The following is a 25,247-nucleotide window of genomic DNA, read 5'->3' as shown; positions in this document are numbered from 1 at the left end:
AAAAATTATTTTAATATTTATTAATTAAAATTAATTAATATAAAGTAAGAATTAAAGGGACCACTATTGATGGAAAAGATAATAATAATAGGTCAAAAAATGAAATTTTGATAATAAATAAAGATGACTAGACTTTTATTTCTCTTTCCTTTAATGATTAGTATTCATTATAAAATAATGGCTCTATTACTTTTACCACACAATAGAGATGGTTATTCATCTGTCTTTTGCAGATTATTTTGTTCCACAGTATATATATATATATTACAGAAAAGAAAAAGAAAGCTTTTATTAATCAAGAAATCAGATCATTAGCAACAAGGATACCAATAACGGGTGGTGTTTCTTGCCACAGCATGGCACTAGCATGAAAACGGGCTGCCTTTGCTAATGTATGAGCAACACCATTTGCTAATCTCTTTACAAACGTGACAGATAAATTTTGACCATAGGATATAGAAAAAATAATAATTTAATCAGCTCGTACTAACCTAGTTTCCATTTGATTAATCCATGGCTCGATTTTCTGATGATGAATAACAAATCCATGGAATCAAGTTGGCACAAATACACAACTGATACGTTAGCAATTTCTTATCTTCTTTTCCAATAGCCCCTACTTCATCAACTGACAGTTGAATACACCACCAATTTATAATCACATCAAACTCACAAGAAATGAAACTTGTAGGTTAGAATTTTTAATCATCAAGTTGTTAGTCCTTTGGTTAGGCCAAAAACTTCTTCTTTTTTTATTTTTCTCCTTCTAGTTGCTAGATTCAGGAAGCCAACTCCATGAACTCATGGTCAGATTTCAAGTAATATTTATGTAACTAGGAGATTAACCAATTTTTCTGTTAGCATAATCTATTTATAAACTCATACCCATATTTTATAGTCTCTATTACCTCCGGTCGAAATTGTCGGATATAATCTAATTTTAATTTTTAAAATTTAGATGAGTTTGATTGAAAAAGATTATGATATCTATGTAGTATCAAATTCAAATCTCTAAATTCTCAAAAGATTCAATTAATAAGAAAAAATAAAGCATCAATTAATACCATATAGAAACTGATCCAAATATGTTAAACTGAAGAAAGAAAAAAAGATGAGCAAAGGGGAAAACCACCCACTAATATCAATGAACTGCTTGTTTATTGCAATATAAAAAGATAAATTATTGGCTAATGATGATTGGCAAGGAACGAAACTAAAAATGATGTCAACAATTTGTTCTATTTTTCTTTTTTAGAAAAAAAAAATAAAAGGAGACGAGCTTTATTTAAATTTTGATAGCTACGTTATAGTATTAGAAATGGTGGATGGATATTGTCCTTATATATAAAGAAATTATTGTGTTGTAATATTAGGCACTTTCCATCTGATATACGTTAATCCAATTCAATTAACAGTAAAAGAAATTGACAAAAATTCAGTTTGAAGTTAATGGAAATTTTCAATATTGGAAAGATGAATAAGGTGGATTGGATGCTTATCGTAAAATTACAAATTCAAATTATTGTCAAAGACAAACAAATATTTGGAGAATGATAGATAAGAATTAATAAATTGATGAGAAATTTCAAAATGATCGTCGGTCCGCAAATTATATACTTTATAAATACATTTTTAAAAAAAGGAAAAAATAGATTAAAATAAGTTTGGATAAGTACTGCATTAAGAGTTAGATTTGTGTAAAAGATTTGTCTATTTCTATTGCTTTCTTGGTAAACAAACAATAAGTGATGTAGTTAGCTAGAAAGAAAAAGATAAAATAAAATAAGTTGATATAGCCAAAGCCAATAAGTGAACTACACGTATAGAAAAGAAAAGGAAAATTGAGATAATTAATAATTGTAGTTACTCTACTATGATTACGATTTGAAGCAGCCATTGCTACAAAGTGATCGCACGGCACGAGCCACGAGCCATGACCATTTAATTAGAATCACGAAAATTGTTTAGTAAATCACTGGAGTATTTCTCAATCATGGGGACCAGCTCTGTAACGTAGCATGTATGGCTTAGGATCAACGGTGAGGAGAATCAAAACAATGGGTTGGCACTATTTTTCTTCTTTTTTTATGGGCATTTAGTGTTTGTTGATAGACATTATGTCTATATATATATATATGCATATACCTACATTATTGACTTGATGCCAAAATGGGAAGCTTCTTCTCCTTCTCCTTCTCCTTTAATTTTCAGAGTGTTAATTATTGGTACTTAATTAATTTTAACTAATTCAGTGTTTGAAAATTTGAATTAATTTTAACTAATTTTAAATTATTACTTGTAAGGGATATATCTTTGTCATTAGCTAGTTCTCTGACCAATTACTAATTAATATCCAAGCAAGAACCAGAAGGAATAGAACAAGTGTTTCTAGGCGTCATCACATATGTATAGATTGCTTTTCCGAAAATCTTATTAGCTAAGCAAATTAGAAACATAAATTATAGAGCCACAAAATTAAATTCATCATTGCCTAAAAATCAAGCAGCCTTGCATCATTTTTCGTTTTTTTTTTTTTGTTTGTTTTCCAGTTTTCAACGAATTAGTATTTCTTTAGAATTTCATAGAAGGGAAATTCAAAATTAAACATGCAAATTATAGAATAATTCTTGAGCACATGCATATATATATATGAAGTGGGTTTTGGTAGAAAATTCATGTTCTCTTAACTTGGCCTTGTAAGAATATTTTGGCAAAGTTTGTAGGGTTTCTAAGTGATCATTGTTCAAAATTTGGCACTCACAAAATGAAAAAAAAGAATAAAAGAAAAGATAAATCAAATCCTAAGATTCCACATCACTTGCCATTGAAAAAGAAATCAAAATTGGATTTGCATGCCAAAATTGTGGAAGAAAAAAAAAAAGAAAAAGAAACATGCATGAACTATCAAAGTGAAAGTTGAATCAAATAGCTCCTAAAAAATAAATTCTAAAATTCCACTTCTATAAATAATTTTGTATAATGGCAAATGGAATACAATAAAAGTGAGGTAAGTTTAATTTTGTAGAAGTTGGGTGGAGGTGTTCCTTCCTAGAGTCAGGGAATAGTACGAAAACCCTAATCACACACTATTACCTTTATATATGAGATTCTGGAAATATCACATGCCTATCTACTTGCTACTAAGGAAGATTCTGTAATGGCATTCCTGAACCAAAATATTAAAACTACCTATTGGAAATATATTTTAATATATAACCCCATAAATCCCACATATTATTCTATTTTAACAATTAAGTTCGAAATTTTTATTATTTTTTTTAACATTAAATTATTATTCTGAAAAACCACATGTTAGTATTATTGTATTATTTTTTTATTTAAGCTTGAGACATGCAATAAATTAAGTTAAAAGATGGGAGACCTTACGAGAAATGTGTAACTCATACGAAAACAAAAGAAAAATGAAGAAGAAGAAGAAGAGAGACGTGTGAAGAGTAAAAATAAGTATATTGGAAAGGCAAAGGCAGGGAAGACTTTGTGTCTCTGTATGTGTAAATGGATGGATAGGAAAACGATACGCATTTATAAGGTTCACGCGTCAGAAACACACACATGCAATTATATTACTACTACCAAACAACATTTACTCAAACAACGAACCCAAAATAATAAATAATAATCACTTCACTTCATTCTCTCACCTTTTTTCTTTATACAATCCGTCAAAGCTCTGCCTTTAAGTCATTATAAAATAAAGCAAAAGAAAAAAAAAAGGGTACTTTTCTTAGATGAAAATCTTGGCATCTTTTTATTTCTAATTATTTTTTTACTTGAAAATCAATAAGTTTGCATGTTGAAAGATAAAACTTAATGGGAATGGTTATTGTGTATGTTCTTTTAATGTGTATATTGTGGCATGAATATGGTAATCTTTCTCACTCTTTGTCAAGAATCGTAGGTGTTGTTTTAGATGAAGGAATAAGCTAGGGTTCATTCTTTCTTTTCTTGTTTTTTTCTTTCTTTCTTCTTGATTCTTGTTGAGGATATTTTTTCTTTTTTTTTAAAAAAAGAAAAGAAGAAAAAGAATAAAAATCTATTTAATTTGGTCCTATGAATTTTGGCTTGATTGGGAAATGGTTTTAATATTATATTATACCATATGCATAGAGGTTAAGTCATTTTCAAAGATGGGGAGGAGGGTTAAAGGATGACATGTTTGGTTTAGGTCATTTTCCATAATAACCCATTCTCTCTTTTAGCATTTAGGTGTGGTGGGATTTAAACATGGACACCCACCTTTAATTACTCAACATTATATATTGATGTTAAAATATGCCATGTGGTGGTTTTTCCTGCCATCCTTGAAAACTTTTCTTTAACTTTCTTTCAGTACAATTGTCATGCAAACCAAGAAGATATACACCCAAGTTTCTATATTGCATTATTTTTCTGGGGAAGAACAGAAGATTAAAACAATGAATTTATATATGGTTCTCAATTGTCATTTCATTTTCAATCAATAGTGATCACCCAAATTTGACTAATCAAACCATCTAGTGGAAACGGGAGATTTCCCAATTCTGCATTTTAGGGGAAAAAAATAAAAATAAAAATTGTGTTAGGCATAGACTAGAAGAAAATCTAAACCTCCACACACTGAGATTGTCAATTTAAAGAAGTCTCAAACCTCCAAATGATCATGGATGCATCAGCCACTTGCTAGCTACCATATTTCATTCTCTCTCTCTCTTTTTAAATAAGCAAGTTCTCTAATTTTAAGATGGTGAAAAACCCCTCAACCTAGACTAAGCAAATAATGGGGAAGGCATTAACAAGAGAACCCAAATCATCAAAATAATAGCTAACCCAAATGCATAAAACCACAGTTTGTGCAGATAAAAACAAAAAGAATTCTAAAAAAAAACAGCAAATAAAAAGAGGAAACCTTTATCTTTCAATTAATTTATTAGGTGAACTCTAGAAGGCATTTGTATTTATCTCTATGTTCTTTTTCCATGAGATTATATATTGATATTGAGTTTCCATTTTCTAGTCATAATTAGCAACTATTAGAACAACTATTCTACTGTGGAAAAAAATAGGGAAACTTCAATTACATGTAGATGAAGTTGGACTTTGAATAGTAGTAAAGAAACTTTATATAAAAGGAAAAAAGAAGAGAAAAGAATCAAGAATTACACAAGATTGATTTCTTGAGCTGTCATTGATACTCATAGGAAGGAGAGAATCTCCTCGTGTGCTAGTTTATTTATACTGTGACAAGGAAAAGATTGAAACTTTAACTTTTTATTTTACATAAATATATATATATATATATATATATATATAAGTGTATGTACAGCAGTAGTGGAGAGAAACTTCAAATAAAAGACATATTCATAGTGATATGAATAAAGGGTATGTAAGTGGGCATATATAGCTTTTAAAGAGACAAAGATGTTTCTTTAACATTTAATTCTGCTGCAATATTGGGGTTGATAATCTAAAGGTAGATCTACGATTTTAAGAATAGAGATAAAGCATCGGAGAGATCTTGAATTCGAATATCTTATAGTGAGATTTTTTATTTTTATTTTCATAATTAAAATTTACCATTGTGCAATCTTATTATTTAACCAATTTGCAAACTTCAATTATAAAAAAAATAAATAAAAGAAAATAGAGTGTTGGGGAGATAGCTACACAAGATAATGATGTGGGAAAGGCATGGGTGTGTGTGTGTGCGGTTGGGTCAAATTGCACATCTCTTACACACACCTCAACAAACATTATTAACCAAAGGAGGCTATCAAAAGAAAGTCATCTTCTCTTATAGTACAAATCCCCCACCTCACTCACATCTCTTTCCCAAAATATAAGTTGTCAGTGTTTCTTTCCTTTACCTCCACGCTGCGTTGTTGCCTCTCTTGACCCTCCCTTTCTTTCATTTCATATTCTCCATTATTTCATGCCTTCTTTCTTCTCATATCTATACATCACACTTGTTTTTCTTTTTTGGCACATATTCCCATTTCAATGAATCTCTTCCCATACCTATCACTCTTCTTTCTTCACTTACCTTAGTTAAAGAATCAAGGAAGAAATTTTCTTTTAAAAATTAAGAAAAGAGAAGGGTTAGTGGTGAAGATAGATGACAATAACTTTTTTTTAGCTTTTATAATAATCCTCTTGTTTATTGGTCATTAATCAATTAATTAAATGGGTTCTCATGTTTCAACTTTCTTAGCCTTTCCAAAGCAAGTTTTTTCTCCAAGCCTCCCATCACATACATTATGCATCTCTTTTTCAATATATTGACAAATTGATATACTTGTTTACTTTATTCCATTAGGTAAAGATGAATTTAAAGCACGAACATGTAGCAATAACAACAATGCATATGCAACAATAGTATTTTGTTTATTTGTTATTATTGTATGGATATTATGCCATGGCCAATTTTGTATATATAAATATATAAAATAAAAAGTGAGTTTGTTAATAGTTTCACAAGAAAGGAAAAGGAAAATGTATAAAATATTCTTCATTGTGCTTTTACTTTTTACCCTATGAGTAGTGGCCATATACTTAGTATTAATTTGGTATAGAGTGCTAATTTAGTTTAAATACTTAAAATAAAGGAGGGATATATGAATAGTAATATCACATAGCTAGTTTAACTGTCAATATCTCTTATTTTTGTTATCATATTGACATAGTTATAAGCACTTGTTATTTTCTATATGTAACAAAGTTTACTAGATTTTTGTTTTCAGAAATTGTTGTTAAAAGGTTTGTTGGTTAGATCCTTTTTCTTCTAGTTTTCTTGTTATAAAATTCTTCTATCCCTTCACCATGATTTACTTGCTAAGTGTTTCCCCTATAATTACTCCTCTTATCTTTTCACAAAACTTTATTAAATCAATAAGTTTGAATATTAAATTTTGGAGAATCAACCACAAAATAGCAATTCATTCTTCATGATATATATATCTCCAACAACCACTTGTTCCTGCCTAGGACTGCATGCTTTGGTTATCAGTGTTTTTGACCTAAATGATTGGTCCACAAAATTAATAATGTCTGATGTATTGAACCAAATTACTATCTATCAATAATATTGTGTATTATATGATTATTTGAATGGGCTTTGCTTAGCTTTTAGGGGAAAATGAGAGGGATGAAAAAGTTATTATGTGAAACACACTTGCAAATTAAATCATCAATTACAACATTAGAGAGGGAAACAATTTGAACCCAGATTTTAAAATGGCAGGATTTAGTTTTTTCTTCCTTTTTTTTTTTTTTTTTTTGTAGTGATCTTCATTTTGAACTTTGAACTTTGAACTTGCATGTTTTACTAATTGCAGCCTATGAAAGAGGAAGAAAGTAAAAAAGAAAAATATAAGGGCCCACTCAAATCATATTTGGGCTTTGAGATAATAGAAAAAGGTTCAATAGTACTTGAAGCATTAATAATTTAATATAGGTGCTAAATTGTCTTGTTAGGGAAAGGGACCCAAATTGTTGGGGCAGTTTAAGTGCAATTTGTAATTTTATTTGTGATTTACAAATATATCTTTTTCAACAATTTATAAAAGTAAATGACAATTGAAACCAAGCAAAGCATTTCATGTGCTTTTACATGTGACTTGGGACACATCCAAAAACTAAGGTGTTATGTATTGGTACTAAATCTAGTACATTTCGATCCTTCTGTTTTCCACTTCTACTTTTGTTTTGTACTAACAATTATTTATTTATAACCAAAAAAAAAAAATCAACTTCTATTTCTGAAAGACCCACTTAACTTTGTTTTCAAATGAGTCCCTCCAACTCACTCTCTCCACATAATATATATATATATATTTTACATTTACTAAATACCTTATTTGATTTATTTTTTAATTTGATTATACAGTAATTTATCAAACTCATAGCAAAACATAATTGGAGAAGAGGAATAGAAACATAACATAATTTACCTCAAGTGGGACTGACACAGACACTGACATGGGACTCCTATTACCTTATATTTCAAAATGATCAATTATTTCTCTATTTGAAACCATATTTAGTTGATCCACACAAGACAAAAGTGGAAAGACATTAAACAAATAAATACTATCAGAAATTATATATATATATATATATATATATATATATATTTATAAACTCATCACATGTGGGCTGAGAGTTCACACCAATGTAAATGTCATAAGATATTATATCAATCTTTATTTTTATTAAAACTTGAATTTCAATAATGGTATATTAAACTCATTTACTTTTATTTATGGAGTCAGTAATGACTTATTTAACTGTTCCACTTGACACTGTTATATACTAATTAGCATAATCTTATTTCTAAACCCTTAAATTTGAATTTGTTACATCAATTTCTTTCTTTTTTTTAATTTATTATAATTAATTAAATGAATCTCTTATTTAAAAATAAGATAAGACCATAAACTCTTTGATTTATAGAAAGAGATGATGCCAATAAATATGTACATTTATGTTATTGATCATTGACGGACTGGTTTTTGGGAAGCTTAAATTGTTTGATTTTTTTTTTTTATTATAACCAATTAAAGATCTTAAAGTCCCATATAAATGTATCACTACAAAATCAACAGGAATGCAATTTCTATGTAATTTAATCTTTTTAAAGGGTTTTTTACTGATTAACTAGTGGAGTAAGTAACCGCACAACATTATTCAATACTTACTAGTATTTTTCTAAAAACTTATAGAGCTCAAGTCAATTTAAAAAAACAAATGCTATTGCTAACTCAAAATTCAGTTATCAATTCTTTAACCAATTTTCTTTTCACTTACCATAATGCTTGATCTCTTAATTAAGAAGATAATAAAAATAATTAAGAAGATAGGAAAATTAATGAAGAGAACTGAGAGTTTAATAAGTGGGGACATTTTAATGAAGGTCTATAAAAATAAAATTAGAATTAAAAGTAGGTGTCTTTTAACACAAATTCAATTCATTTACATATAAGAATGTGAAAGAATATTGAAGTTCTTATGAAGCAAAACAAGAAAATTGGAACTTTACTCCAAGATTTTTATATTTTCACATCATCTCAACATGATTAATCTAACAAGAATTTCATCAAAATATTCAACCTGAGATGCAATTCAATGTATTTTAATATATAAAAATGAGATGTAGACAGCAATTCAAATATGACACCTCAAACTTTTTTCTTTTCTAAAGCCTAAACTTGAATGACATTATACATCACATTTGTCGTAAGGGTTTCTTTTTTAAATGAAAACCACTGAAAGTATCTTCATTACATTAAAATTAATAATTTCATGCCAATAAGTTGAAGTATTATGGTCAAATTTGATCAAAAGAAAAGTTGATTTACAATTCACTAACCATTAAAATATTTTTACCCTTTCTAGACATATGATTGATTAACAAAAAAATGTAAAAAGAAATATTGTATGTATCTATATATATATTAATTTCTAAAATCTAAATTTTTTTGACATGTATGTTTAATTTTTGACACATAAATTTTTTATTTCAATATGTGTACTTATTTTCACACATGGGATTCAAATTTATGTGTAATTTTATAGTTTTTCTATTAATTTATTGATTAAGAAGTTATATTTCTAATTAAACATTAATTCTAATTCTAAAAAATAATATATTAATAATTAGTTAGATTTCTAATTAGATAATAATTAATTTTCTAATTAGATAATTATTATCTAAGAAACATATTAATTATATTTTAATAAATATATTAATTAATAAATAATTTTCTAATTAGATAATAATTCTAATTATAAAAAAATAATATTTTTAAATGTTATATTCACTAATAAATTAATATTTTTAATTATATAATATTAGAATTAAATTAATAAATATTTTACAATAATTTTTATATTATTTTACTAATAAAATTCTAAAATTGGGACATTTAAAAATATTTTTTTTATTTTTATTTTATAAAATATTATAAATTAATATTTAATATTAAAAAATTTATTAAATTATATTTATAAAATTAATTTTATAATTGAAATAATAATAATGGTAACAACTAATAATATATAAAATTAAGGCTAAAGGACCCGTCACAATTTGTCATAATCAAATCTGTAAGTCGGCTATCTAATTACTATTTCATCTAATAATCTAATGCATAGGACTAGATTCAATTACTCTTTGGCTTCTTATTATGGCAGCTATACTTTGTCACATAGATCTACTCTTTAACTAATTTCAATATTTATATGCCATAATTTATGATAAAAACAATAAAGTTTTATGAGTGAGCATGATTTCAACCAGATTTTCTCCACACATATTCACTTTATATCATAATCTTAATGGTGACATCTTTGTGTTTATGATTTGATACGGTTACTTAAAATTATGTGATTTTTAATATTTATTTTATTAAAGATCAGTAAAATATTTTTAAGATTTAGACTAATAGAAGAATAACATATAAAAAGCTCTGCCTTGTTATTATGGATGATTCTATAAATAAAAAGAAATAATTGTAGAATTTTGTTTTATAAAAAAGAAGAGGAGATGCAAACAAAAGGAGTGCTTTCTTGGCTTAGTACCAAGTCTTTCAACCAATATGTTTGAATATTATTGCAATTAGTAAATGCCGACAATGTTCACTTATTGCATGTTGTCCAAAGAGGACACTCTTCAATTCCCATCCCATATGCCAATCCAACCCCACCCGCTCCTTTAATTAACTTGTATTTTTCTTCTCTAATTTCATGCATATGCCACTTGATTACTACCTATTTATATCCATAATTTCCTTTAATCATGATTCATGACCTCCCCTCTACTTTACATATTTTAGTGGGACAGCTCATTTATATATATAGACACACACTTTCTCCTTCTATATAGAGAGGGTCTATTCATCTACTTACCTATTCTTCTAAATAACTAAAACACTAAGAAAATCATTAGTGACTGGTAAGTGGGTTTTCCCAATTCTATGATTTAAAACACTTCAAACAATTACTAAAAAGTAAAACAAACAATTATTTAAAGAAAAACCCACTAAAAGAAAATATGTTGATTGTGAAGATAAGCAACAATAAAAACTTGGGCTTCATCAACATAATGAAGTATTAAATAAAAAGAATACCAACATTGTTATGCGGTGTAAATGGCGTTGAGTCACGCACAGCATATACTTTTCTGTTAAAATGTAACCTTTCGAAAACCTTAATTAGGGTTTGGAGTTTCTTGTTTGGAGTTGTCTGTTCTAATTCACTACGGAATGTGTATTTAATTAATACAGGTAGACAAATTGTATGGATTGGAGTTTCAACTACTTCTCTTGACCTATTCCCTTAAACCCATTTGAAACCAAGTCATAAATTAATTAAACATTGATCAGATGATTGAACATTTCTTGAACCAAAGGATAAGCTAGCTGCTTCAATTGGAATATATCATTATATGTTAGGTTAGGTTGATGGGGATGATTCAGTTCAAGAAAGACAAACTGCAGCTATTTAGGGAGTTTTAAGCCTCCAGTAGGGACCATGAGAAGGTGCTAAAATCTTGAACATAATTTTCCTTTCATCTGGATCATGTCTTCATGTTTGCTTAATATGTCACTGTTAGGTCATTTTCATCAGCTATTTATAAACTAGATGGGTTAAATTAGGAGGGGGTTTGCTTATAAAGTAATATTTCGAAAAACAGAAGAAGTAAAACAAAATAAGTCACCATGATATAAGACTGACTGTATATATATATGTATTTGGTGGGTGTGTGTCTGAGAGAGGTCTGACCCTGAAACATAAATGCAAAATTTTCTTACTTTAACTGTGTATTAGTACATTTTCACCTGTTATTGCCTTCAGAGATATTATTATGTCAATATTTTTCAGGCCCATGTTGTGTGCAAGATGACAAGGACTAGACCAGAAACAGTTGGATTTGTTAATCTGATGCTTTATGACATGAACTTGCAACATGCCAACATCCCAACTCAGCTTTTTGAAGTTTCCCTTTATGTTTTGGGTTAGGAATCCTGATTTGGTTATACATTTATATCATATAGATATTTTCTTTTTTTCTTGAACCTAAAACTCCAATTTTTCAAACCCTCATGGTGCTATTAAGTGCACTTAATTTACAAGCCACAAACCCAATAATATCTACTAAAATTAACTTATTCCTTTTAAAAGAGATTTGATCAAGCTCTGAAACATGCCATTAGGGTTTTAGGTTAACACATGATAGGAGAAGATTAATGCAAGTTAATTAAAGTATATGTGTAAGCAAGTGGTTTATATAGGTAACACCAAATCTGGAATAGTAATGGAAAAAAGCTGTGTGGTCCTATTGGAATTGACAAGAAAACAAGACCCTTTTGAAACCTTTAGTGGCACAGTAGAAACCATACAATAAAAACACTTATTGGCGTTGGAATGGCATCAATCACAACCCTAACAGTATCCAATACACAATTATAGAGAAACCACGATTCTTGGCTGCACATACACATGGGAAATGACTTTTTTTCTTTTGTCTTCTGAAAGAAAAGGAGGAGTATACATTATCTATATTATAACCAAACAGCACAGAGAATGATGCTTCCTTACCATTGTGGAGCTTTTCTTGATATGTATATCTCTTCTAAAGTCTTAATCAATATTGGATTAGGAAATGACCTTTTTACATGTGATATTGGCTATAAACTTTTCTTTTAATCTTTTGATTATTATCACCAACATGATTGATTATTGTGAGTCTTTTCGTGGCCTTAATTTTACTTAAACTAATCAAGGTTGATCTGCATCAAGAAATATCCAGATGGAAAGCATGTTAGAAAATGAGAACCAAAGAAAAAGAAATAGTTCACATACAATTGATTTTGCTTCTGCAAGGCCAGGATCCATGTCTCCATTAAGAATTATGTTATTGACAAGGACATGGCCTAGTTGGATTGTGATCATTCAAGGGATAAAAAAACTAGAAAAACAAAAATAAAATAAGATACAAATACAAATATAAACACTTGCCCTTAAAGTTGGATTACTTTGATTGTCCCCATCGAAATTCCACCACTTATTAGTGGCATTTATATCAAATAAACTAATTTTTCTTTTAGCTTGGGATTGAAATTGATGGATACATATATGTATTCTCTATTGGCATTATATATGAAGATCCTCATAGGCAAAAAGTCTAGGCTCCAATTTGTTTTTCTTCTATTGGGTGGCCTAATAATTTAGTAATATAAATAAAACCAAAAATCAACAAGGGAGAATCATGATTAAGATTAACTGGTTGAGAAGAAGTAGGCTATGATAATGGGGTTGATAAAATACAAAAGGTCCTTCCTTGAGAAGAAAAAAAGGGTGATGGTGAGATGAGTAGAGCCATAGAAATTGAAAGCAAGTGACAGCCAGCCCTGTTTCAAGGAGAAATATTGATATCCATCCACCAAGAAAGGTCGTTGTGGGTTGTGAAGTATATAGGAGAATAAAGCTAAGAAATAAGTAAAGGCACTAACCCATCAACAAAGAAACCTATACATACAAAGCTTTAATGGTTTTTTTTTTTAAATAATAATAAAAGGCAAAATTCAGAGAGATGGAATTTCTTTGTCATAATGGTAATGTGACTTTAGCACCCATTTAGGATTCTTCTTTTTTTATTTTTCCTAAAAGTTTTCTTATTATTTTCTTGGAAGCACAAGCAAACCTATCTGAACTAAATTGACTTTGATTCAAAGATAAATAATAGACAAGGGCATGTTTGGTTGTCCTGTAATTATGAGCAAACTTAACTTAAATTAGGCCATCTGCCTGCGTTGAATGGTTATAGCGGTGTTTGTATGCTATGTTTCCAATCCTTTGGTTAGTGGGTTCCACTTTAATGTTTTCAATTCAAAAGGAGTTGAGCCATCAGATTCTGTGGAAAGCAGAGGTACATAATTCCAATTCGATGGAGAGCATCCAAACATACCGTAAATTATGACTTATACAAAAGCAAATATTTATGTGAAGAAGCTTTCAAAGAGATTAGAGATATGATATCACTTGAAAATCACATATTCCAAATCAGGATTCCTTGAGGAAGTAGGGAATAATATAATAAGAAATTAATTAAGAAAAAAAAAAACAGAATCAATGCTATACATACAGCTTGCCTGTTGCTAATGCTATTGTCAATCGAGTATTGACCCCATTATTTTTAACTTTTTCCAAGTTAGCCAAAAGAGGCTGCTCTTGTATCTTGGCAGACCTTCAGATTATTTTTCCCTCTCTATTAAATTTGCCTAATGCCCTGTGAAGGTCAAACTTCAGAAAAGTTTCGAAGTCCTTGTACAGACTGACTGCTAATATTGACAAGTGAAACTGTTATCCTGATGATGAAATCTTTTAGCTCTACAAGAAATATCAATTCTGTTGCAAACAATTCAGCAGTCAGTCCAAGTTGCTTCATCCTCAGAATGTGCAGTTAGCAGTAATTCGGAATGAGTGACACTAGAAAATATAGGTTGCTTAAAATACAATCACAGAACATGAAATCACAACTGTAACATTATGCGCAATATTACTTCTGCAATGGATTGCACCTGAGGTGGGACTAATACAGCAGGATAATTAGTATATGAGCATAGCTACAATCTTCTAGTTACACTAGCCTATATCTCCATTCCCTATTGGATATCTAACCACGTCACAAATTTGCTACTTTTTCTAGGGAAGAGAAATGCGCACCAATCTTGTTGAGATCTTCCTGATCAATTTCTACTGTTCTAAACAATTTTTGAGAAAGATAATCCAATTCTTTCTTGACTGTCTGTTTATGGGATGCCTCATCTTTGGTTTCTGTTTGACCTTGGTGACTGTAGAGCTGCATCTTCATCTCCATGCATGATGTTAGATCCTCTTCATTTCGGGCTTTATTCAATTTCTCAGTAAGTTCACTTAAAGCTGAGGCCCTTTCAGCCCACAATTTTTCTTTCTTTTCCGGCCGTTTATCATGCTCAATATCAGTGTGCGTATCATTAACACCGTCTTCAAACTCGAGCTTTTGAAGCTTCTTTAACCCAACATCGACAATTTGCTGTATCCTCTTTCGAACATTTTCACTTCTTGTAGGATTCAATCTAAGCTTCAACTTCTGCACTGAGGTCACTTTCTCTCTGTCATCTTCTGTAGACACATGCTCCGGATTCAATGGAAGAGAACCACCTTCCGAGGATTCCTTTATGGAGCTCTCTAGAATAGATTTCACAGAAAAAACCTCCTCTAATAAGCTAATGTTCTGCATGTATCGATCAAATGCTTCATTTTCCACTTCAATGTTTCCTTCCCTGTGTTCTTTTAACTTGGAAAACCTCCATTCATTTATAGCTGCAGCTTCCTGCAATAAATCCCAAGATCAGGAAAATCATTCTAATACAGAAACAGAACATATCATGGAAATTTATCAAATCATTACAATGCACCTTTCTGGTCAATGGCTTCTTTGATCGTGAAGTTTGCAGATTGTTAAATTGGGAAAATTGGTTTGAAAGTTGCCGAAGTGATGCAACTCGAAGTGAACTCCTGAAGAGGAAAGGGACACTAAGTTGTAAGATCCAATCAAGGATTAAGTCAAAAATAGTTATGTGCTTGTCAGATAACCACAAAACCAAACTCCTAAGATGCCGAAAGTGACGTTTGACATAAAAATTCAGCAAGATCCCTCTCATGGGTAAGTCACTAGTAGAGGTGCATACCCAGTTTACTCAAGTACAATAACTAAAATTTAGTGGCAGAAATGGAAGCCGGATGCACATAAGCCCATGGCTCAGGGTTGTAACTTACGCTACAGGAGATACTTCAGTTGGCTGCTGGTCAGATACAGGAGTACTCGAAGTCGGTGTCTTGTCTGGAAAAGTTGCATTTGCTTTCAAAACTGCACTTACAAAATAGGAGACATATAATAAGAACTATATCAATAAGTGCACATTCAGTGTGAATCTTCGAACTGAAGTTTCATACTTCAAATATAAAGAATAGTATGCAGACAAGGATATTGCCAAATAGAATCATCCAAGGGACGTATACCTAAATCTATGACACCTCAGTAAACAGAACTACTGACTCATATCATCGCAGTTCAAATTCATCAGGTTAAACATAATTAACCATAGAAGAAGTCCAGTTATCAGCAGTGGCAGGACCTGCTGAAATCCCTGGTGCAAAATATATCAAATTTCTAATTGCTTTTAATTCTCATAAACTTAAAATTCTTCCGAGAAAAAGGGACCGTACGTCCCAACTTCCAGCTGGATTTTTTTGCATATGTAAAGTATACTTAAATACTGCGAGTCTATAACTCTCATTATTGCTACAATTGTTAACCCCTGTGTTTGCTTACAAATAGAGAATCTATCACCATCACCACCACCTCTTTTGCTATCATGACATTATCACTAATGAAGTCACCATTAGCATCCAAAGTTATCTTCACCATCACAGCCAGAACTAGGATAAGCACCACCAGCACAGTCATGGTTATTAACACTAAACATGGCAGCCACAATAATGACAGCATCACAACTACCAATACTACCATTATCATCATAAAATACCGTCTTCACTAATTAGTTCATCCCTGCTCCCATCACATATTACCATGTTCATCAGTTAGCAAGAAGGTATGCATATTCAACTTTCTAGAAAGACAAAACAACAATATTCGTGATTATTAATTCTCAGATTTCATAAATCCTAACCTAAGATTAATATTGGTGGTAAATTTGACCACCGATTTCTAAGTAAGCTGAATTGAAGTTTTGGGTTCAACTAAACACCGTCCAGTAATTGAGGAGTCAATTTAGTTTTATTATGATCAAGAAAAACACCTAACAGATCCGCTCACATGATAAATGAAACCCTCCAGATAATTCACAGAAATTTTAATGCAATAGAATCTAGAAATCTTCAAACCCTATAGCCAATACTTTCGAGCAAAAGGGTTGTTTGCAATTCTAGTTACAGATGCTTTGGTAAAACTACCTCTTAAGATTTTTGACCAAAAGGAGCTATAAAATGCTTCTGAGATTCCTAGGACAGAGAACAAGTCTCCTTAAAGCATTTTTAGCTACTTATGGCCAAATCATCCAAAAGGTACTTTTGCCATATGAAACCCAATGAACGGTCCTGAAAACGTCAGTAAGTGGGTGAAAGTTACCCTCTTCTTTCTGCAAAATTGATTAAACCACTATATTCATCTTGGACGCAAATCAACTACTGAAACTTCACGTTGAATTCGATCTTCAAAAATAAACACTAGCACCAAATAAATAGTCACATATAGTCCATCTTTGGGAAAAAAAAAAAAAAGTCACATACCATGAATATGGCATGGATTTTGAGCTTTTGAGCAGCAACTTTTGCATGATTGGTACGGACACCTGTATAGATAGTTCAGTTTATTGTAGGTATCAATGAAAGGAAAAGAAAAACATCAAAATGCTAGAATACAATGTAGACTAGTCTAAGTTAACTAATATCGAGACAACATGATGAAGACATGTAGCATGAACTCGTACTTCCAGCCACATCTACAACATTCACACAGCAACGCATAATTTAGTGTGCTGATATAACTTCAAGTATTAGCCACTATATATAACCAAAAAACAAGTGGCATTTGCTAGGTTGCTATAGACACTGACTACTATGACTAAGGAAGGGCAGTTCAACCTAATACCAACGATAAAGTTCTTAAGATTACTGACTGACGGCACCAATAAGTTGATCTGTTAGCTAAATAGACTACTGAATCATTCTACAGCTGCCCCATGTCCAATTAAATAGCAATATGGATAAACAAGTCTTGAACAGCTCAAGCATAAAAGTACAGCAACAATATAACAACTAGTATTTATCAATCTCAAACAATAGTAGATGTGAGGTTGAAAAGGATAATTTAGTGAAAGGAAAGAGCAAAGTTAATCACACACAATTCAAATCATCAAATGACCTTCAATTGTCAAAAACTCCACAGCCACACATTTTTTGGTTAAGCAACTAAACTTGCATCATAGACTCTGTTATTCTAATTTCTAATTTGATTCACCAAACAAACAAATAAGCAATTAAATAAAACAAGCGGAGAAAGAGTACTAACTACATATACCATTCCATTATAAAACAAATGAAACTAGCACAAATAAACACCTGAACAACAACGTAATAATGCTAGGGTTCCGTTATTTTTTAAAAAACATGCTTGTGGTTTGGTTCATTTTCAACTTTAGGTGTACGTAGTTTACTCTGTTAGCAAAATTCAATATATTATCATAAAACAGTTAGTTTGCTGATGTGGCGCTTCCATAACATAGAGAAAAGTGTGTCGTGCCAGTGAGCAGAAAATTGCCAATGCTATGAGAATATACTTAATTTTGCTACCGGAGTAAAACATATACACCGATTTGTTACCGCGTCCTTAGAGTGTTCACAAGTATGTCTTTTGTAATTTCCCTTAAATTTCCACAAATAAATAACTAAATGCCTCTTCTATTTTACTGGCGAATTACAAAAAGTACCTAATTACTAAAACAGACCCAAGCACGCAATATTTCAATGTGCAAGTAAAGTATTACCTAGAGCGAGCAACGTTGCCGCACTGGATACATTTAGGTTTGTTAAGACCCCGGAGAGTCTTAGGTGGCGTGTCCATACGAAGTGAATGAGGGAGGGTGGCAGTGTGACCGGTGTCGGAGCTGTTATTGCTTAGAGCTGGTGACGGAGCCCCCGCCATAAATATATCTTTTCACCTGCAATTACCTGTTACATGCGATTGTCCTTCTTCTTTAAATATTTTCTTTAGGGATCGTTGACGGCAGTTAGGAATTTAAACAGAATGAGGTCCGTGTTTACGGCGGCGATGGCGGTGTTTGCAACGGTGGCTGTGGGCGTCGAAAAACAACCGGCCAGTGGTGCTGGGTGGCTAGGTTAAGAGAGGGGTTTAGTTTAGGAATATGTCGAGCGAAGAGGGCAGCGGAGAAACGGGCTGCTTTGATATTAAAAGGGGCTTTTGCTTGGTTTCGTTTTTGGGCTTTTGTTTTCTGTTTTTAATTGGAAGTTTGTTTTCAATTTTTCCTGTGTTAGTTATAAACTTGTAATTTGAATCATTTAGACTGAGCTTTTTTCTTTTCTTTTCTTTTTTCTTTTATGGTTATTATTTCATAAATATGATCAGGAAATTGATAATACAATATTGTCTTGGTCAAAAAGTATTTACGAAGTCACCTCTCATTCAATTTTGATAAATAAATTAATCAATACCATTAGAAAATAAAATTTAAAGATTTAAAAAAATATTTATTTACAAAATTCAAGAACGAAAATGGTATTCAGAATAAAAATAGCAAATTAATATATAGTCTTAGAGAGCTTAAAATATATAGAAAGTGAATATTGAAGAATGATTTTATTTAATTTTAAAATAAAAAAGATTGTAAATATGGCTTGTATAAAAAGATAAAATCAGGGAATTATTCATAATCCGCTCTTTTTATTGATAGTGTATAGACTTTTATCATAGGGACAGATGTATTCTTTAGGGAAGATAAAGCGAGCAATTTAGACTTAGAGCAAGTGGATAAAATTAAACAATAATTGCTTCTATAAAAAATTGCATAACTGGAGCCTCCAAGCCTCCTTAAATAAATATATTTTTTAATAATTAATTTAATTTTCTATAAAAGTATTAGTTTCCTCTTAAATACACTTGATTTATTGTACCAATATATATACTTTCAGTGAAACTTCATGCCCACTTATTCTTAACAGTTTATTATGCTATGCTTTGGAATTATATGTATTATTAATTAGAAAAATAATATAGTGATTAATGTATTAATATAAATTCATGAAAATGTAAAAATTAGACATCACATTATAGAATATTTAAAGTTTTCTTTATGCAGTAACAAATATATAATAAAATACTATTTAATTTCTCGTGCCTTGCACGACTATTATTATTATTTTAATTATAAATTAAGTTCATAGATATAATTTAATAAAAAATTTAATATCTAATTTTAAATTATAATATTTTGAAAAATTAAAAAATAACTATTTTTAAATATTCTTATTTTTTAAAAATTTAAGATTTTATTAATACGATAATAAAAATAGTTTTAAATATATATTAATATATTAATATAATTAATATTACTAATTTTAATATTAAAAATTTATTATATAGTTAAGAAGTTGATTTATTATTGAATATAATATTAAACTTTCTATAATTAGAGTTATTATCTAATTAAAAAATTAATTCATTGGTTAATATCATATTAAGATATAAATTAATATGCTATTTTTATGATAGAATTAGTATTATTATCTAATTAGAAAATTATTTATTAGTCAATGTAATATTAAAATATAATTGATATGCTATTTTTTATAATTAGAGTTGGTATTTAATTAAAAAAATATAACTTATGAATTAATAAATTAATAAAAAATTATAAAATTATTTATAAATTTAAATTTCCTGTATAAAAAATAAATATATATATATCAAAAAAATTATTTATCAAAAATTAAATATACATATTAAAAAAATTTTAGGTGTCAAAAATTAATATATATAGATTTCAGGTGCATTGTACATCAAATATACTTAATAATCTTGAATAGAGTAAATGTGATCCAATGCCATTTTTTAGCCCCAGTTGGTTAAAGTAGAAATGATAAAGTGAATGTCTTTAGAGGTTTCCATTTCCTATGTAAATTATTCTTATTAATTTTATTTTTCAAATTGCTATATAGTGTGGTCCAAAATTATGAAAATATCAAGTTTTATTAATTTTATATAATTAAAAGTGTAGACATTTGATAGAATTGATAATAATGCACAAGTTGAAAGTGATTAAATTAGATAATATAAACAAATGTATGAATAATTGGAGTCAACCACTTGATGATAATATTTGGAATTTGCCTAATGGTTTGGGATTTTTCAACATCAATGATTTCTACATGGCTCCAAATTTGAATTCATACAAAAAGTTCTCCTTTGAAACTCCTTATTTGTTTTAATCAATCTTTATTTACAAAATTGTCATTTTTTTCTTCTATTATTTATAAATAATTTCATTTATGTAGACAACTTCCTCGAACAATTAACATAATAGTATAACTAGTATATCAACAGAATATTAAATTTGAAAGGGACTTAAAATTTAATTGGAAGTATTTATCATAGTTAAATAATAATAATTGGCCGTAATCGATAATACAAAATAATATTAGCATTATATTTTATTTTATTAGTTAATATATTAAGTTTCCTTTTTAACCGGAACAATATTATTAAAATAAAACATTTATAAACTAAATACATTTTTTGGTATGAGTTTTATTACACATCTTTTTAAAAAATAAATTAGGTGTTGTGTAATATAAAGATATATTTAATGGGGTAAATTTAAATTCAAGAACACTTGAATTATAAACATACATATTTATTTAGATTATAATATTAATAAGAAATATTTTTAATTATAAAAATTCTACTGGTAAAACACATTAAAATTCTAGTTGAATTATTAAAAGGTCATGTCGGTTTGGAAAGATTTTATTTTTTTCAAAACTTTAATTAATTTACACTTCTTGTAAACTCATTATCACTTTTTGCCCTTTAGGAAACCTTTTTATCTGTTCTAGCTTCTGAACAATTTCTTAGAGAGTAAGATAAGTTGTTTAGATGCTTCTGATCTTTGAAAATGTATTTTTCTATTTATTTCATTTTCTTAGTTATTATTATAATTTTAGTTTCAAAATAAAAGTCGCGAAACTCATTATATACGATTAAATTTCAAGGGTCTAACAGAAAAATTAGTAAAATTTAGTGGGCCAAAAATGGATTTTCCCATATTTATTTATTTATTTATTTATTTATCTAAAAAGATAATACATTTGCGTGTTATATTGAATCTATTTAGAAATTTATGCATCCATTATTATAATTTTTCTTATTCTTTTTTTGGTCCCCATTATTGACCTAACTTCTAGATAAATAATGACGATTGGTTGATGAGATAAGCCTTCCCACGTCAGCCTAAGGTTCTTTCCCCTCTAAATTTATAGTTCTATCCCGCCTAATGGTCTTAGTGGCAGCTCAAGAGTCGGCCTGCCAGGAGTCCACATAATGGAAATTTGACTTGGTTACAAATTCTTGAATTTTTATTTTATCTAAAGCCAAATATTAGATTCAACTTGGTTAATTTTATACTTTTTATCAATTTAAACATCAGCATTTTATTAGACAATAGAGACGATAAAATATTAAAAGAGAGATATGCAAATTCTATATTAAACTTTTAATTTTGATAATGCAATATGCTAAAAAAGAGGATTGAACCTTAGTTAGCAGTAAGTAATAAAATAGAGTATTCCCTTCCTGTAGTCATGTATTCTAATATAGCAAGGGTTTTGGTCTGGAATAGACCCAGCTCATCCAAATTGCCTAATAACAAGTTGTGGAATTTTCATATGGCACTACAAAGCTCCTCCAAAAGGAAAGAACTTCTTGCGGAGGCTTCAACTGATTCTATCGCCTCCGTGTCAAATTTGCCGAGGAGAAACATAGCAACTAGCAATCTTTTAATCGTGTTAGTGTGCTACGTGGTTCAATGGACAGTTAGGTTATGTTCATATTAATACTACTAGCCTCCTGTCCTCGGGCATTCTTATTATTGTTGAGATTATGGCTTTTTATTATTACCATATTTGCCTGCAATGAATAATCAGGCTTTCAATCATACTAAATCTTGTCCTCGGGCATTCTTATTAATATAGATGTGACAAACCTTCAACTAAAATTGCAGCACAACACGAAAAAGACACATGAAAATATATATATTTTTTTAAAATTAGAAAACAAAACATTATATATATATATATATATATATATATATATATATATATATATATTTATTTATATTCTACAATATTATTTTTATCATCATAAAATATACAAATTAAATATAATTAAAATAATCAGTCATATGTTTATTATATAATTACTATAAACCAAGAGAAAAATAATATATGAAAAAATATACATGTAATCTAGAGACTATTAAATATAAAATAATTAATAATTAATAATATTTATATAATAAAAAGGAGATAATAATTATCTATGAATATAAAGTAAAATAAATATATAAATATTAAAAAAATTTCTCAAAATAGAAAATTTAATTAAATTGAAAGATTTTTTCTAATTTTTTTAAGAATAAATAAGAAATAATTCGAAATATTTTTGAAATTTATGAAACTTAAAATTTTAAGGCTCATGAATTTTTATTTAATATTGATAATTAATTTAATTAATTTATAGCGCGTCAGAAATGATTTTTACGGATAATGAAATATTATATTAATTTTTTTAATACAACCGCACTAAATATTTAAATTTAAAATTTTAATTAAGTTAAAAAATACTATTGCCATCTCATTTACACACTTATTGAATCATCAATTTTATTTTATATTAAAATATTTGATTAATGAACAAACAAAATTAATTTGTTAATGCTAAAAGTTTATGTATTTAGATAATAGAAGTTGAAAATCTATTTTTTAGGTAAATCTCTAAATGAAGAAATCACATGAAAGTCAAACTCTTTGATCAAACCTTGTGATAGGTGTCCAACTAAAATTAGTGAACCTCAAATAAATAAATAAAAAATGTTTAAAAGATGTTATGAAATAAGAAGATAAAAAGAGAAAAAGAGCAGAAGTAGACCCATAAGTAACCACCAGAAATTTATTAGCCCTCCTTCATTTTGCTCTCCATTTAGAGATACGTTCTAGTTTTTCTTATTTTACTTTCTCGATCCATGTGGGTCCTACACCATCTCACCAAAACTCAATGCCGACCTGCCGTCTTAAGTGCTTCCGCTTCGCCCCAAAATCCAATCCACTTTCACTCACACCCACACGCACACGCTCGAACCCACGCGCAAGCTACGCACTGTTCTTTTGTCGTTTTTATTGTTTTAATTCTGTTTGGACATCTCTCCCCTCCACCTCTCGCGTGACGTTTACCCCCCCGCCTTATCCGCAGATCCGACGGCTCAGAATCCTTCCGGGAACGGATTGTCGTCGTCGTTCCTCTTTTTTAAAAACAAAATAAAAGTAAGAATAAATACAGGCAGTTGGCCCGCCCAATTTTAGTATTAATTCAGATTAATTCACTGTTATTTAGTGTAATGATTAGTAATTATCTGTCTACTAATGGTTTTTATTTAATAACATAATTAAATTATTATCTAAAAAATGATTTTTTTCTTAGATGAAGGGATGATGTAATCTTATGTCTCACCTATAGAAATATTCTCAAATTCTTTTTTAAGTCAACGAGTAATCTTATCCAAAAAAAGTCTGTCAGAGAGATTCTCTTGGAAATTTTATTTTTTCTCTAATTAGTTAAATCATTTTGTACGAAAGTCCTCATATAATATTTGAGAGATTTTAAATAATCTTATTTTTATAAAGTAAACTTTTATTTTATAAATAATCACTTTTGTTAATAGTTTATACCCATAAAAGTAAGCAATAGTAAAACTATGAATTTCGAGCTACTATTTTATAGTTCTAAAAAATGCCAATATTTTCAAATTAGATTAATTGGTTAATTGAAATTGTATTTCATTTTATTATAGTGGTAAGGTGAGATTATCTCAGAGTAAATATCAAAATTTAAATTCATCAAATTAATAACAATAATAATAATAATAGTAATTGTAAAATTTTAACTTTTGAAGGAAACTAAATGACAAATTGATTGTGGCGTATCAACAGGTCTAAATTGGTTAAATACCAACTTTGACTAAATCACAGTTTTGTTAATTCTATCATGAAATGACTAAAAGGTGCATTATAGGTGAAGATTTGAAGCTAAGGACAATCATATCATTTAACTTTTGGAAAAGTAAAAATAGAGTGCAATTATGGATGAGGTGAATGCAAGAATTCCACCTGCCACCATATTATTGTCATTAAAATAATTGTATTTTCAAAGAAAAAAGAAATTGTTCTTTTCCCTTTGTGCATGGCTGATTTTTCCCATGCATCATCCATGATAATATTAATAATGTTTTTTTTTTTTTTTTTTTCTAATAACTGCGATTGTAGAATTCTAAAACATCACAGACTCTTTCATATTAATAATATCTTCAATTGTTATTACTTTTTAATCAAATAAAGAATTA

At 29.1% G+C, this 25,247-nt stretch overlaps 1 protein-coding gene across 1 annotated transcript; it reads right to left on the bottom strand.

Moving 5' to 3' along the window:
* Window positions 1-14,479: 14,479 nt before the first annotated feature.
* LOC8263722 lies at window positions 14,480-19,076 on the bottom strand. Its single transcript, XM_002528754.4, has 5 exons — window positions 18,606-19,076; window positions 17,350-17,411; window positions 15,817-15,907; window positions 15,456-15,555; window positions 14,480-15,370 (listed from the first exon to the last, which is right to left on the bottom strand). The coding sequence occupies exons 1-5, from the start codon at window positions 18,761-18,763 to the stop codon at window positions 14,681-14,683; spliced, it is 1,101 nt and encodes a 366-aa protein (XP_002528800.2). The 5' UTR covers window positions 18,764-19,076; the 3' UTR covers window positions 14,480-14,680.
* Between the last annotated feature and the right edge of the window lie 6,171 nt (window positions 19,077-25,247).

Source organism: Ricinus communis, chromosome 5 (assembly GCF_019578655.1).
Source record: "Ricinus communis isolate WT05 ecotype wild-type chromosome 5, ASM1957865v1, whole genome shotgun sequence".
NCBI lineage: Eukaryota > Viridiplantae > Streptophyta > Magnoliopsida > Malpighiales > Euphorbiaceae > Ricinus > Ricinus communis.
This window is presented reverse-complemented; position numbering and strand designations above follow the sequence as displayed.

Bases quoted from the DNA above. Each gene is read 5' to 3' on its own strand.
- LOC8263722 (XM_002528754.4), bottom strand. From the start codon at position 18,763: ATGGCGGGGGCTCCGTCACCAGCTCTAAGCAATAACAGCTCCGACACC. The intron at 17,412-18,605 runs GTAATACTTTAC...CTATCTATACAG, and splicing joins GGCAACGTTGCTCGCTCTAG to GTGTCCGTACCAATCATGCA. The intron at 15,908-17,349 runs GTATGTGACTTT...TTGTAAGTGCAG, and splicing joins AAATCCATGCCATATTCATG to TTTTGAAAGCAAATGCAACT.